The sequence below is a fragment of the Neomonachus schauinslandi genome, chromosome 12, assembly GCF_002201575.2.
Source record: "Neomonachus schauinslandi chromosome 12, ASM220157v2, whole genome shotgun sequence".
Taxonomy (NCBI): Eukaryota; Metazoa; Chordata; class Mammalia; order Carnivora; family Phocidae; genus Neomonachus; species Neomonachus schauinslandi.
Genome location: NC_058414.1, coordinates 76,818,118 through 76,834,014, shown reverse-complemented (window position 1 = coordinate 76,834,014; position 15,897 = coordinate 76,818,118). Strand labels below are relative to the sequence as shown.

Below are 15,897 nucleotides of genomic sequence, written 5' to 3'. Positions count from 1 at the left end.
CTATTTTCAACTTTTTGAGGAACCTCCATACTGTTTTCCAGAGTGGCTGCACCAGCTTGCATTCCCACCAACAGTGGAGGAGGGTTCCTCTTTCTCCACATCCTCGACAACATCTGTCGTTTCCGGACTTGTTAATTTTAGCCATTCTGACTGGTGTGAAGTGGTATCCCATTGAGGTTTTGATTTGGATTTCCCTGATGTGGAGCGATGTTGAGCACTTTTTCATGTGTGTCTGTTGGCCATTTTGATGTCTTCTTTGGAAAAATGCCTGTTCATGTCTTTTGCCCATTTCTTGGTTGGATCATTTGTTCTTTGGGTGTTGAGTTTGATAAGTTCTTTATAGATTTTGGATACTAGCCCTTTATCTGATATGTCATTTGCAAATATCTTCTCCCATTCTGTCGGTTGTCTTTTGGTTTTGTGGACTGTTCCGTTTGCTGTGCAAAAGCTTTTTATCTTGATGAAGTCCCAATAGTTCGTTTTGCCCTTGCTTCCCTTGCCTTTGGCAATGTTTCTAAGAAGAAGTTGCTGTGGCTGAGGTCAAAGAGGTTGCTGCCTCTGTTCTCCTCAAGGATTTTGATGGATTCCTGTCTCACATTGAGGTCTTTCATCCATTTTGAATCTATTTTTGTGTGTGGTGTAAAGAAATGGTCCAGTTTCATTCTTCTGCATGTGGCTGTCCAAGTTTCCCAACATCATTTGTTGAAGAGACTTTTTTCCATTGGACATTCTTTCCTGCTTTGTCGAAGATTAGTTGACCATAGAGTTGAGGGTCCATTTCTGGGCTGTCTGTTCTGTTGGTTTTGTTCCTTTCTAGTCTATCCTAAAAGTGCACTTCCTACCACCAGTATTCTAGTTTTGGTAAATAGCTCCAATTTCTATATTTCTACCTTTTTAATGAATGTATCAGAAAAACTGTAGATTCTTCCACCTGTTGCTTCTGGATTAAAGAGCTGTGAATTTCTAGCCCAGGACTTTTTACTTTTTTACTGTTGTGTTAATTTTCTGTGAAGCTGTTTTATCCCTGCTTGATTTTTGGAGGTTCAGCCTGAGGTTTGTGCCGGGTAATTCCATTAAATTTCTGCTTTTTTTCTCCTTGAGATGATTATATGTAATGATTTTCTTTGTTTTTTAAATGTCATCCTAAGAAGACAAGTTAGGGATGACTTGGAATTAGCATACTGTAAACACGTTCCTTGATTTGCTCTCAGATATATTTGATACTTTTTCCTTATGCTGATCTGCACTCTTGCGTCATTAATTTGTCGTAAGCAAACTAAAAATGTGTTAGGCTGAGATTTTATGAGATTTTAGTTTAGAGATTTTATGAAATGTTCTCTCAGAAATTTAATGGAAAACATGAATTCCGCTAGACATTTGCAGTCGCTTATTGCAGTCCTGTTAGGGTGAGTGTAGAAGCAGGCCTATGGGACTGCGCCAGTAGGGGGTGGGTTTGTGAGGCGGTGACTTCGCTGGTGCAGGGGTCCTCAGCAGGGAATGGAAGTAGTGAAAAAGAACAGCATGCGTCTGCCCAACTGCTTACCCACTTCCAAAGAAATTTTCTAGGCCACATTCGGATAAGAGCGAAGTTATTTTGGAATATTAACTGGGAGGAAAGGTCTGTGAGTGTTGTGAGCGTAGTGTTCCATTTTGCTGGAAGTCAAAAGAGGATTTAAAACCAGTCAGGGATTTCATTTGAAAAGCCAAGGATTTTTTTTTTTTTGCTTTTATGTGATGGCTTGTGGATACTTTAGTATCTGTTGTTTCCTTTTAGTATTTCCCTAGCCTGTGGATAACTAGTTAGCTTAAATAGATTGATAACAGTGGCTTTTCGTATTATGTGCAAGGTGTTCAGATAACAGAGGAAAAGAAATCAATAATGTTCCATTTGCTATTAGTTTAAATGTTGATATTTTCTTCAGGGGAAATTGGGCAGAAGAAAGGGAGCTCTCCTAAGAACACTGGTTCTTGGATGCTCACCACCCCCACCGTGGCCTATTTCTTACTGGTGAATGAACAAACTGGATGGTTCACTTCCTTTCTGTGTCCTTCAGGGGTGTGCTGCTATTTTTATTTAAAACATTCTGTGAATTACTAGATCAGACATCAGCATTGAAACATCAATATCAAGGACAATCTAAAACAAAGGTCTCAAGATTCATTAATCAAAATTTTCTTTTGAATTCCTTTCCTATACCGTAGGTGGAGTAGACTGAGGCAGCTGTCTAGTTAAACCTGTGCATGAATTTCCTGTCAAACTCATTTACTTGCTTTTTCATTTTCTTTTTAAAATTTCACTAATCTTGAGTAATTTCCTAGGAGGGAAACACACACAAATGTCATGACATTTGTCTAATTAGTTTATTATATATACTTCAAGTCAAACTCAATCTAGGCAGGAATGCTCATTCTAGACCTAATGATGTTTGCCTTTTCTTTTGATTTTAGGAGGTTGTTTACTGAAAAGTGCCATAGACTGAAAAACGAAACATGAGGGTAGCAGGTAAGATACTTAATTCAGTAGAAATAGTTTTACTTTTCACATAACTTGTTTATTTAAATGGCTAAAAGAGAGAGTAAATAATCTTTTTTCTATATTAAGAACAAAGCTGATATATATATATATACATATATATAACAGACTAAATCACTACTTCGCCTACTTTTTTATGTAGTCAGTAAATCACAAATTGGACAAACTTTTGTGAAAATTATTTATACGAAATTTTTTTAAGTTACGGCTTTAATGTTTATGTTCTTACACATTAAGCTTATTTGCCTAATAGAATAAAATGCCCATATAAGTAACAATTTTGATAACCTAATAAGGAGACTGATTTTTGTTTTCGCTAATAAGTTCTTGCTTTTTGATAAAAATAAGTCATAAAGTTTAGAAGAAGCTTACGTCTTTGCTATATATGTACTTACCTGGAAACTGGAAACTGGTGTATGTGAACAATTCGGTAAAATGTATGTTTGCTTAAGTGAATATTTGCTGGTTCGAGTTCAATCTGCATAAGTGAGGTTATGTCTAAGATAAGCATATTGAGGAAATTGCAAAACACAGCTTGATGTTCATAGTATTAAGGGAACTGTCTTTAAACATTATAAAAAGTTGCATAAATAATGGGAGAGGCTGATGACCTCTTCCTGCCTTGATTGTGAAAGTGTTTTCTCCCAGCACCACCCCTCCTTCAGCACAGCCAAGACCCTAGAGGAAACGCACACTTTATGTAGAAATTTCTACTATATGTGTTTCCAACATAGAAGGTAACTTGTAATTTCTCAAAATCGAGATAGCCTTTTTTGTAATTATCATCTTCTCACCAGCAAGCCAAGTAAAAATAGGGACACACTCAGATTAGTGCAGTCCATGGCTAGAAGGAAGAGAGAGTCTCATGGAAAGTTAAGAATGGGGACTATGACAATAGCCAAACTATGGAAAGAGCCTAGATGTCCATCAACAGATGAATGGATAAAGGTGTGGTATATATATATATATATATATATATATCTCTACACAATGGAATATTATGCAGCCATCAAAAAGTGAAATCTTGCCATTTGTAATGACGTCGATGGAACTAGAGGGTATTATGCTAAGTGAAATAAGTCAATCGGAGAAAGACAAGTATCATATGATCTCACTGATAGGACGAATTTGAGAAACAAGGCAGAGGATCATAGGGGAAGGGAGGGAAAAATGAAACAAGACGAAATCAGCAAGGGAGACAAACCATAAGAGACTCTTAATTTCAGGAAACAAACTGAGGGTTGCTGGAGTGGAGGGGGGTGGGAGGGATGGGTGGCTGGGTGATGGACATTGGGGAGGATATGTACTATGGTGAGCACTGTGAATTGTGTAAGACTGATGAATCACAGATCTGTACCCCTGAAACAAATAATACATTATATGTTAATAAAAAAAATTAAAAAGAAAAAACCTTGTAAAGTTGTTGAAAGGATTCAAATTTTAACCCCCCCCCCCCCAAAGAAAAAAGAATGGGCACTATGGTGTGGTATGGTCCGGCCCCTTTATGTCCAGAGTTGAATGGTGACTAGCTCTGGAGGAGACCCCTCTGTAACGGAAGTTCTAGAACTCTAACATTATGGAGGCTGTTCTAGTATTCACCTGCCTGCTCCTTTCTGGCGCCATCTGTTTATTCTATTACCAGTTCATTTCTCCATCTCGAACTTTTCTCTGCCTTAGAGCTTTTATTTCCTCCTAGTTCCTCTGATGGTCCAGTGCCAGTGAATAGGTCTTGGTTGAAGACTCACTTCTGCCAGTAACTAGTTATGTGACCTTAGGCAAGTGATCAAAAGACTTTCAGCCTTGATTTCTGTAAAATGAAAATAATACATTGGAAAGCTGTGCTAATGCGATTATGCTTGTAAAGCATTTAGCTCTATAGAAGGCACTCAGTAAATGGTGTGTGTGTATTGTATACACAAATGTATATATGTACGTATGCGTATATATGACGTATATGACGTATGCAGTTTGTTTAGTGTAGGCTCAGATCTAACTCTAATTGAGTTTAGTCTAGAACTTTCATGTATTATAACCTTGATATTTTATTCATTTTAATATTTTAATCTTAAACAGTAAAGGTTTCATATATCTGTTCTAAGGGACAGGGAAGAGTTATCTCTGGTTGCACATGCTCATGATTGCTAGAAAATGAGTGGTTAAGGCTGTCATGTGATATACAGTCTTCCAGCCCTTGGTCTTAAGTGATCAAGAAGGAATATGTCATCTCTTAGCATTCATCTATTTAGCAAACACTTGCTGAGAGGAATGACTATGTCCAGGCACTCTGCTAGATCCTTGGGGGCAAGAGCTCAAAGCCTATTGGAATTTTGCTCTCTTAGGCACTAAACATGTAGGCAACTTGTAGTTGCTTTTGAAAATAAGAAGTGATTTTTAGAGGGGAGAAGTTTGGACACAGGAGGTGCGGAGATTGATTAGGTTAGTGAGGCTTCCTCACTGCCATCTCATTTCTGTGTTTGTAGAGTGTTTCTAAATAGAAGTGAGGAGCTCTGTGAAACCAGCACTTCTCAGCATCACTGGCCCTTTGAGAGCATCAGTTCATTCTCTTCCCGCTCCTTGAAGGATGTAGTCCTAGTTCTTGAGGTTTAGGAAATTAGAGCGAACACATAGTTCCTTTTTTACTCTTCCTTACCCACTGAGTTGAGTTTTGGTAGTGTTTTAGGAGAATGTGGTAATTTGGTGCTAGAACGGAGTACTGTACCAAGCACTGGGCCCCGTCAGGATCCCTGGATTCTGGGCCTTCTGCTGCTGCGATGTTATTTGTAATCGGGCGCATTTGCCTGACCTCTGGGCTTTTGTTTCCTTAAGGGTGGAGAGATGCCTGCTGATCCATCTACCTCTTTTAGATCAATATAAATTAAACTTTTGGTAAGAGGGGAATGGAGATGGTACAGGCAAATATTAGTATTGTTCCTGAAAAACCTAATGAGATGCTCTGAGATCCTAGGGGAGAGGGGAGGATATTTCTTCCTTGTCATTTTCCATTTCCTTTCCTGTCTTGCACTTTTTTTTTTTCTTTCCTAGATTTGCCTAGCTATGGAGAAAAAAGACAAGTCTTCGATTCCTGTTAAGCAGTTAGTTAGCTAGTAGCTGGTAGCGCTAACTCTGAGAGGCACCCAGAAATGGTTAAAGGTAGAAAGGTATGAAAGTCTACGAGCGTGTCTTGATGGAGCTTATCATGTAACCGCATTATGAAGCATGTGCGATAGGTGCTAGATTAAGTCCTCTAGGATTCCAGGAGGATAAGTGTAAGGATGAACACTTTGTTGTTCGCCATAGCAGGAGTGCTTGTGTAGCTCTAAGAGACAAGATGGTTGGTGATAGGACAGTAAACCTGTTATATGTCACTTGAGAGTTCCTTACTTAGCGTCATGGTGTTGCCGTAGTATCTCCACAAGGTCCCGCGTTTTTGTATTATCCCTGTATAGTGTTGCCCTTTATATTTGGACAGGGTTAGGAATGCGTCATCCCACATACTTGGTGATGGTGTTCCATTTGCCATGATACTTTTGTGTAGTTTCGGTTTTTTGTTGTTGTTGGTTTTGTTTTTGTTTTTTCATGAGAAAACTAGGCAGATGAGTCAAGCCGTCCTGTGTTTGGGTTACTGGCCAATCTGATAATTCTTTGATCAGGAAAATCCCTTATCTTGATGGATGGTGGGTGCAGTTTTTGTTGTAACTCAAGTAAAATTAAGATCCAATAGATAAAATTTATTAGTTTTAAGAAATTTTTTTATAAACTTAAATTTTTCATGAAAATGCATTCATAAAAGTTCTGTGGTCTCAGGAGCTCATGCCAAATTATTTCTGCCCCTTTCTAGGTGCTGCAAAGTTGGTGGTAGCTGTGGCAGTATTTTTACTGACATTTTATGTTATTTCTCAAGTATTTGAAATAAAAATGGATGCAAGTTTAGGAAATCTATTTGGTAAGTTCCATTTTTTTCCCCTTTCTTAAATCTTGTTTTTGATTGGTTGTCTATAAATTTTTACCAATTACCAGCCTCAAGTCACTCTGCTGTTTAGTCTGTCTAGAAAAGAAAATGTAAATATGTCAGTAAGTGAGATCCATTAGAATATTCTAAAATACGCAATAGGAAGTCTTAAAATTAATTCCGTATAAAGCATGAATCTTCAACATTTGGAATAGATTTAATGGGGTCTATTTCATTCATGGCATTCTAAATGAATATTCTGGAAGATACCACATGCTATTCGAGTCAGCTGCTAGAAAACTTGGAACCAAATCTAGCCCTCAGTTAGTAAGTGGAGTCATGATAATGCATTTTAAATACCAGCCACAGAAATCCATCTTGCTTTCCTACCCTTATTTCCTTCTGCATCATTTTTCTCTTTGCCAATTTATTTAATGCTATATTGTAAACATACCATTGTAAGCTACTTTAACTCAGTTTTTTAACAAAATTCTTAAGTTAGTAAAATAAGTTAACTTTTGGGATGTTTGAATAAGCTTTGGTTGAAGCGTTAAGGTATTAAAAAATTATGCATGAAAAGTGAGAATATGAAACCTAGAAACAGTATTTTGACCCATGAGACAGAAGTCTGTTGGAACAACTTTGAGATCTCTGGAATAGGGAGTTTTGCTTTCCATAAATTAGTATTTGGAAGGGATCCCAAGACCTCGTTCACTTCTTCTCACATCTAGTTTCAAGACTCCCTTAAACCAGTGGTCCTCCAGCTTTAATATCAAAGGAATCTCCCCGGGATCTTGGCATACAGACTCGGATTCAGTGTCTGGGATGGGGCCTGAGAGTCTGCATTTCTTTTTTTTTTTTTTTTTTTTTTTTTTTTTAAAGATTTTATTTATTTTTTAGAGAGCGAGCGAGAGAGAAACAGCATGAGAGGGGAGAGGGTCAGAGGGAGAAGCAGGCTCCCCGCTGAGTGGGGAGCCCGATGTGGGACTCGATCCCAGGACCCTGGGATCATGACCTGAGCTGAAGGCAGACGCTTAACCATCTGAGCCACCCAGGCGCCCGAGAGTCTGCATTTCTAACAAGCTCCCAGGTGATGCTGAGGTTTCTACTCACAGACCCACATACTGAGTATCGAGGCTTTAGACAATTCTGATGTGTAATCATCAGTTTCTGTATAAACATTTTCAGGTCACTTTTCTTGCAAAAACTACTTAAAAGTACTTTTTATATTGCACTGAATTCTGTCTTTTATACTCCCCAGTAGTATCAGTGCACTGATCTTCTGTCTGCTGGAGTTCCCTTCCACACCAGTGAGCTCTCAAATGGTTAAACTGCAGTCATACTCCTTCAGGCCATCTTTTTTTGTAAGTTTTCATCTTCTCCAGTTATGGAATTCCCCCCACTTTGAACCATTCCTCTCAGTGTACTGGCTGTTTTCTTCCTGAACCATCTGTTTTTCAATACCCATTTTAAAATGAAGTATCCAGGGGTGTACCTGGGTGGCTCCATCAATCAAGCCTCCAACTCTTGATTTTGGCTCAGGTCATGATCTCAGGGTCGTGAGATCCAGCCTCCTGTCAGGCTCCGCACTGGGCATGGTACCTGCTTAGGAGTCTCTCTCTCCCACTCTCTCTGCCCGCCCCTTAAAAAAAATACACACACACACACACACACACACACTAGGATTCGGTATAGAGTAGTCATTACAAAGTACAGTGGTATCTTCTACCTACTTCTACCTACTTCTGTTACTACGAAGAGACCTGCCTGGTGTCCTTTGAGAGCACAGCTGGTTGTGGTTGAATAATGGGGCAGAAAAACACTGAAGGCTTTGAGGACTTGTTCAGGGTCACTCGGAAAACAATGTGTATGGCCAGGTCACCTAAGAAAGGTTGATGGTAAGGGAAGAAGATTGTGGCAGAAGCAAGTTGAATGTTTTGTTTTGTTTTGTTTTTTAAGATTTTATTTATTTATTTGACAGAGAGAGGCACAGCGAGGGAGGGAACACAAGCAGGGGGGTGTGGGAGAGGGAGAAGCAGGCTTCCTGCAGAACAGGGAGCCCGACCTGGGGCTCAATCCCAGGACCCTGGGATCATGACCTGAGCCAAAGGCAGACACTTAACGACTGAGCCACTCAGGCACCAGTGTTTTTCTTTTTTGAAGTACTGTAGAGACTCGCTTGTCTATAGCTTTGGGCAAAGATTCAGGGAATTATAAGTCAATGGGATGAGACTGAACAAACCAGAAAAAGAGGGTCCTTGAAAGAAGGAAGGCAGTGGGACCATTGGTACACATAAAAAAACTACTTTGGAAACAGGCCCAGTGTTTTCAGAGAGAAGAAGCTTGGGTGAATCCACAGCCGCGCTCGCCCTAGTTTGGCTCTTCATCTCTAGTCTGGACCGTCTGTGTAAACATCGCAGGGATGCTCCATGTCTGTTTCTCGTCCTTGGTATCTGTGTTTCATCACTGCCAGAGCAGTTCTCTTAACACTCATGAACCTTTGGTACTTCTGACAACTAGAGAGTAAAATCAGAGTCCCTACTTAGGATGGCACGCTCACACCCTCAAGCCGCCTCTGCCTCTCCCCTCCTTACCCCGTGCCTTGCACTCGCTGTGCCGGTCTGCACAGCATCTGTAGACCCACACCCCAGCCTTGCTCATGCCGATTCCTCACACTGCACATCTTTCTCAGCCCCCCTTCCTCCGTTAATCCTTCTCATTTTTCAGAACTGCATAAATGCCCTTCTTGAGAGAAATTATATTTGAACCTCCCCCTTTTCCTATTAAAATGTGTAGCTTCTTTTTTGAACTGTTTGTTCCTAAAGCATGGTACTTATATCTCAATTTGGCACTCATTTTATTCTGCCTTACATTGTATAATGTCTTTTATTTTCCACGTGTCTGTTTCCCCTTATTAGAGAATGAATCTTAAGGGCAGTAACACCTTGGTGCTTCACCCGGCTCTAGCGCTGGGCCGTACATGTAGACAGTACATGCTGATTGGATGGAAAATGGATGTAGGTGATTGAGGATTAGGATTTTTACATGGGGAGGAAGAGTATTTCCAAAGTGGGACTCATTTAAGGCTATATTAATTGAAAAGCCACTGGTAGTCAGCTATGAAAAGATGCTGAGCTATTTTAACTAGAATAGTTGTCTCTTAATTTTCATTTTGATTTTCCCTAATGTTGGGAATCCGCAAGGTTTTATTGTGTGTATTTTAGGTTATTTGATTTACACATTCTTAGGACAGATGGCTTATTTTGTTATCATAACTGAAGTCTTACACTGTATCCACAAAACCTTACTGGATTCCAATTTATTGAATTGGTGAAAATTTAATTTGTTATATTTTAATTCTCATCACAGAATAATTGGGCAGATGAAGATAGGGTTGTCTTTGCCATTTGCTTAGCATTTAACTCAGTTTACCAAAGGGTGATAAGTTTAACTCAACATTAGAATTGTTTCTGTAATCAGTATACTAGTGGATCCCATGAGGTGAACTACAGTTGTATTGGTGGTGAATTTTTCCTTTTTTTTTCTATGTGTTGATATAATAGCTTACTTGATAGTTCTATAAATTTAGATTCAGGTTATTGTATAGTACTATTATAGAAAAATAAAATGAACTATTTCTAGAATGGAATGAAAATTTTGCTCACAATTAGTTGAAATTACTAAAATACATTGTAATTTTTTAAAAACAAGCTTTTCACACAACTTTCTGAGATAATTGTAGGTAGATGCACATGCATTTGTGGGAAGTAATACATAGAGATCCTGCATACCCTTTACACAGTTTCTCATATTGGTAACATCTTAGAAAACTATCTACAGTGTCACAACCAGGATATCAGCATGGATACAATCTGTGAGTTTTAGTTATGATTGCATTTTAACACAGTGTTAGTTTTCAGCATGGATACTTAAAACTAGTGAATGTACTAAACACATTCCAAATTATTTTTGGGTATATAACTGCAGTACTTACTGTTCTATTGAGTTGATTTATTTTTACCCTCAGATTTAAACCATTGAAATAGTATATACATAAATTACTTGACATTATTAAAAACTAAAGTATGAAATAGTTCTGATTTCTGTAGCTTGACTTATTGGATGGCATTCATTGATGAAACCCAAATCTGAAAAAAAAATTCCAAGTGAATTCATTTTATCAGCTCATCTGATAAGAGTAGATAATAATGATTAAGCCATTAACCTTTTTCTTGAAGACAGTAAGTGTTCTAATTCTATTTGATATGTTACTTATTTCATGGATATTGGAGACATTTGTTTTTCAGTCATTTTAAATTATTTTTTAAGAATTCTTCAGTCATCATATAAGCCATAAAAACAACTAGTAATTTGAAAATTAAATTCAATTAATGTAAAAGATTCAGCAGGCAGTGAGCTTCTTTAGCTTTCCAGAGATATTTTATATCTAAACTGTACAAAAGCTCAGTTTATCTTGATGCAATTTAATCTTGAATAATTCATGATTATTATTCCACAGTTAAAAATGGTGCCTGGCTGTTTATTTTCTTAAAATAAAAAATTTTATTTTATTTTATTCATTTATTTATTTTAAAGATTTTATTTATTTATTTGCCAGATAGAGACACATAGAGAGAGGGAACACAAGCAGGGGAGTGGGAGAGGGAGAAGCAGGCCTCCCACAGAGCAGGGAGTCCAATGTGGGCGGGGCTCGATCCCAGGACCCTGAGATCATGACCTGAGCTGAAGGCAGACGCCTAATGACTGAGCCACCCAGGTGACCCTAAAATAAAAAATTTTAAATAAAACTTCAAAAAAATGCAAACCAAATGAAAAATGTTTATTATTATTCCTTAAAGTGAAAAGCTGTATGTATTGGAAGAAACTAAGAATTAAAGCTGTCAGGGTAGTTGGAAGAATACAAGTTGCAGGGAAGGAGGGATTTTTGCTGGCCTGCTGTGCCCATACTCTACATGTGGAGAACATCCCATTTTATTTGTGAAAATTTACCTGTCTGGCTTTCAGGTGTTAAAATTCTCAGAATTGCAGGCTCAGTAGAGGGCTTTTGGTTTTGATAAATATTAGATAAAAATTAGTTTTCATCTGGTCTGGGAAGAAAAGTCTTTCCAAGACTTGTTTGTTGTTGTTTAAAGATTTTACTTATTTATTGAGAGAGCGTGTGTGCACTCGAGCGGGGGAGATACAGAGGGAGAGAATCTCAAGTGGACTCTGAGCTGAGTGCAGAGTCTGACAGGGGGCTCAATCCCACGACCCTGAGATGGTGCGTGACCTGAGCTGAAACCAAGATTTGGATGCTTAACTGACTGAGCCACCCAGGGTCCCGTATTTGTTTTTTTTTTTTAAACCTTTAGCCTCTTTTCTCTTTATTCTTACACAGAGTAAATGGAGGTGATGTTAGTATTTAAAAGTCTAATGATTAAAAAACTGGTTTTCCCCAAATCCTATCCCAGTAACATTTTTTGAATTAAATAGCATTTACCTTTTTTTTTTTTTTTTAATCTCTTAAGTTTGACAAGCAAACTAGCTTGACCATTTTATAGGCTCATCCCTGGCTTTTCTTCTACCTCCCTTTGCTCAGCCACACTCCTCTTTGAGCATTAGTTGATTATTGATGTCTCTAAATTCTCTAATCAGCTCTCTGATTTTAAATCCAGAGGCCTCTCTGGTCAGCCTTTGTTAACTTTCCCATTTATATCTTCATCCCAGATCTCATTTAGGGTGGCTTTGAGACTTTCCCACTTGGATCGTCTCCAAGTATCTAAAATTGGCAGGTTCAGCAACGAACCCATTCTTTACCCCTATCTCCTCACTAGATTATGAGCATCTGAGTGCAGACATGGTGTTTTTGTTCATTGGTTCATGTGAATGAATAAATGAAGGCTTCTAAAGCCAAATGTCCAAGAGGCAAACTTGACTGCTGCCTTTCCATCATCCCTCCATCTGGTCCATTCTCAAGTCCCATCAGTGTTGCTTCCTTAGTTGTTCTGAACTGGTCTACTTGTTTCAAACCCACAGTCATTACCTTTGTTCCAGCTGCTATGCCTTTTTACCTGGACTACTTTAGCAGCATCCTGGTCCTTGTGGACTCCTTGTCTTCAGTCTTGAATCCTCTCCAGTCAGAAGGGTTGTTCTGAAAGCTCCCTATCCTGGCTTCCTGCCCTGAGCAGGACTAGCAGTTTTTATGCATGTGATCAGAGGACCTCAGACATTTCCCATTTTGCAATGCAATAGGAGTTTGGGTGCTAGAGTGAAATAGGACTTTGAAAACGATCTCTGCCAGTTATTAATTATGACTTGAAACAAATCAAATCAGTAAACCTCTCAGTTCCCAGTTTCTTTCTCTTTGAAACAGGAATGATGATTAAATCAGTAATACATGCAAAAGTACTTGATAAGAGTACCCAGCATATATGAATGAGCTTTGTTATATTACCCCTATTCTGATCCCACTGTCTTCCCCGTATCTTGTTACCATAAGTTAGGCATACCAGAATTCCTGATTTGAACAGTGTTTTTCTGTAAATATCTTAACACCTGAGTCTGATGATATGTGTTTGTTCAGGGCAAAGTGAAGTTGAGAATATCTAGTGTTTATGCTGCTAATCACTCTCTGGGGCTTTAATTTTGTTTACAAAAGTGAGAGCTTTGGACCAGATGATCTCTAGAATTGATGTTTCCCTTACCTTTATGCCATAATTAAGGAAATTAAAAGAATGAGCCCAGTAGTCTCAGCACTCTAATTTACTAAATGGTCTTTTTTTTTTTTTTTCCTTCAAGTCTTTGTCCTTATCCATGAATATGTTTCGTATAGATAAGGCTTGATTTTTTGCTTTATTTCATGCATTAGACTTTCTCCATGTTACTCCATTGCTTTTATGACTTCAGTGGCATGTAATATTTTGAGTGTTTTATAGAGTTAATGAGCCTTCATTTACTTGGTCATTTTCCTCTTTTTAAACATTTACATATTATTTTTCAGCTTTAACTTTCTGTTTCCAGTTTCAGTTCTGGACTTACAGGAAATTCTCAATTATCTAAAATAGTATAGAACTTTTTAAAAACCCAGTGACTATTTATAGTCATACAGCTGACAAATATTTGTGACACCGCATACTTAGTAGCCAAATCGGGAAGTGGCTGCCCACAATACTGTCGATCTGAACTGTAATTCCCTAGACTGGGATCAGATGTTAGTGCTTTTTAAAAAGCTCTAAGTGCAGATGGCCAGGTTGAGATCTACTGCATTAAAGTTTAGATTTGATCATAAGATTCTGGCTTCCTTGAACTGATAAATTATAAAAGGCTTAGTAATTGACCTTATTTTGTTTATTACACCCAATACATTTCTATTCTAGAGAAATTAAACTCCTCACCACCACCATCCCTCTTGTGTTCCCTGCCCCCGAATCTCCTAGCCTAACCACCAAGATAAGTTTATATATATTCTCCAGGACTTTATATGCATGTGTACACAACACCTGTGTACAGCAGGATCAACTTTTAAACGCCATAATAGTCACCGAGTATATATTTAAGGTCATTTAAAGGGAAGTTTGAAATAGTGTATGGTATCAGTTATATGTGAAATCTAAAAAGGAAAAACTCAGAGAAACAGTAAAATGGTGGTTAGCAGGGGTTGGGAGGAAGGTAAGGGGGAGACTTTGCTCAAAGAGTCTAAACTCCCAGTTACAAGATTAACAAGTTTGGGGATCTCTAATGTAGCATGGTGATTATAGCCAGTAATAACTGTATCATATACTTGCATGTTGATTAGAGAGTAGATCTTAAATGTTCTTGCCACAAAAAGAGAAATGGTAACTATGTGATGGGATGGAGGTGGTAGCTAATACTATACTGGTTATCATTTTGCAATTTATAGATGTATCAAGTCAACATATTGTACACCTAAACTTACAGAATGTTCTGTGTTGATTATGTCTTAAGAAAGCTGGAAAAAATTGAAAAAGAAATCTAAAAAGAAATTAAGTTCGTAGAGTATCTTTGTGATTGAGATTTAAATTATAACTAGAAATAAAAATAAAATATAAAGAATAAAATGTTCTATCAGTAATAAAATACTACCATCCATAATTCCTCTGCATAATTGTTTGTAGTGAGTTTTGTAGCCTAAAGTTACTTTCACACTTTTTCTCTAGAGCAATATTGTTTTTTATTTTATAAGTCTTTTAGTTCCAAATACGTTTAAAAAGTGGATATTTGACAATAGCTTTATTCCTTTTAACAAAGATAACCTTTTTTTTTTTCCTAGCAAGGTCAGCATTGGACACAGCTGCACGTTGTAAGTATTTCATGTCAATATTTTGCAGACGGTTTATTCTGTTTATCTTAGGCATATGAGCACTTAAAATCAAACAATGGAGAGATTTCAACTTGAGCAAAATTGAGTTAGAACTTTTTAAGTTATAAGGATGCTATTTGAATGGACAGCTTAATATTCTTGGTATATATTGGTATTCATAATGGATATTTTATTAGTGTTTTTAGTTTCAGTAGTATAAGTACAGAAAATGTGTGAAAGAAGAGTTCCTCGTTAGAACTAGAATGTGAGCAGATATTCAGTGTCAGTGATGTGTTAGGCTTTTTACTCATTCTAGAGTTAATAGTGTATTGTGCATATATGGACTAGAAATGTAAAGTAGCAATTCAAAACCTCCCCTATCCTGAATTTTTTTAAAAAGATGTATGTATTTATTTTAGAGAAAGAGAGCGAGCATGAGCAGTAGGGGCAGAGGGAGAGGGAAAGAGAATCTTAAGCAGACTCCGGGCTGAGCACAGAGCCCCACGCAGGGCTCAGTCTCACGACCCTGAGATCATGACCTGAACTGAAACCAAGAGTCTGTCACTTAACTGGCTGTGCCACCCAGGTGCCCCTCCCCATCCTGAATTTTAAAAATAAATTTAAAAATAATTAGAAGGGAGATGGTTGGGGGATGGGCAAAAATGGGTGAAAGGGAGTAGGAGAAATAAACTCCACGTTTAAAAATTAACAAGTCAGAGGAATAAAAGCTATAGTGTAAAAATATAATCAGTTGTATTTTGATAGTGTTGTATGGTGACAGATGGTAGCTACACTTGTGAGCATAGCGTAATAACATGTAGAGTTGTTGAATCTCTATGTTATACACCTAGAACTAACGTAATAATATTGTTTGCTAAATTAAAAACTTTAGAAAAATAAAAAAAGTAATTAGATAAAATATATTTACCTTCATCAAGATCAGTTACTTGATTCATTTATGTCAATTATTAGCTTGTTTCCTAGGAAGTTCTGTTTTTTTGTTTTGTATGTATTTTAAGATACATATATCTTGGTGTTTTTACATAATGCTCTTTCTGGTGTAAGATATGAAACAAACTGATTATAGAGTCTACT

The 15,897-nt window shown here is 37.6% G+C and overlaps 1 protein-coding gene across 1 annotated transcript in view; it reads left to right on the top strand.

The window, feature by feature from the left end:
* Window positions 1–15,897, top strand: part of FAM3C (FAM3 metabolism regulating signaling molecule C) — a 51,841-nt gene that overhangs the window by 10,139 nt on the left and 25,805 nt on the right. Inside the window, exons 2-4 of the mRNA XM_021699295.2 lie at window positions 2,449–2,503; window positions 6,372–6,476; window positions 14,773–14,802. Coding sequence (XP_021554970.1) covers window positions 2,491–2,503; window positions 6,372–6,476; window positions 14,773–14,802 — 148 coding nt within the window. The 5' untranslated portion in view covers window positions 2,449–2,490. The remainder of the gene's footprint in view (window positions 1–2,448; window positions 2,504–6,371; window positions 6,477–14,772; window positions 14,803–15,897) is intronic.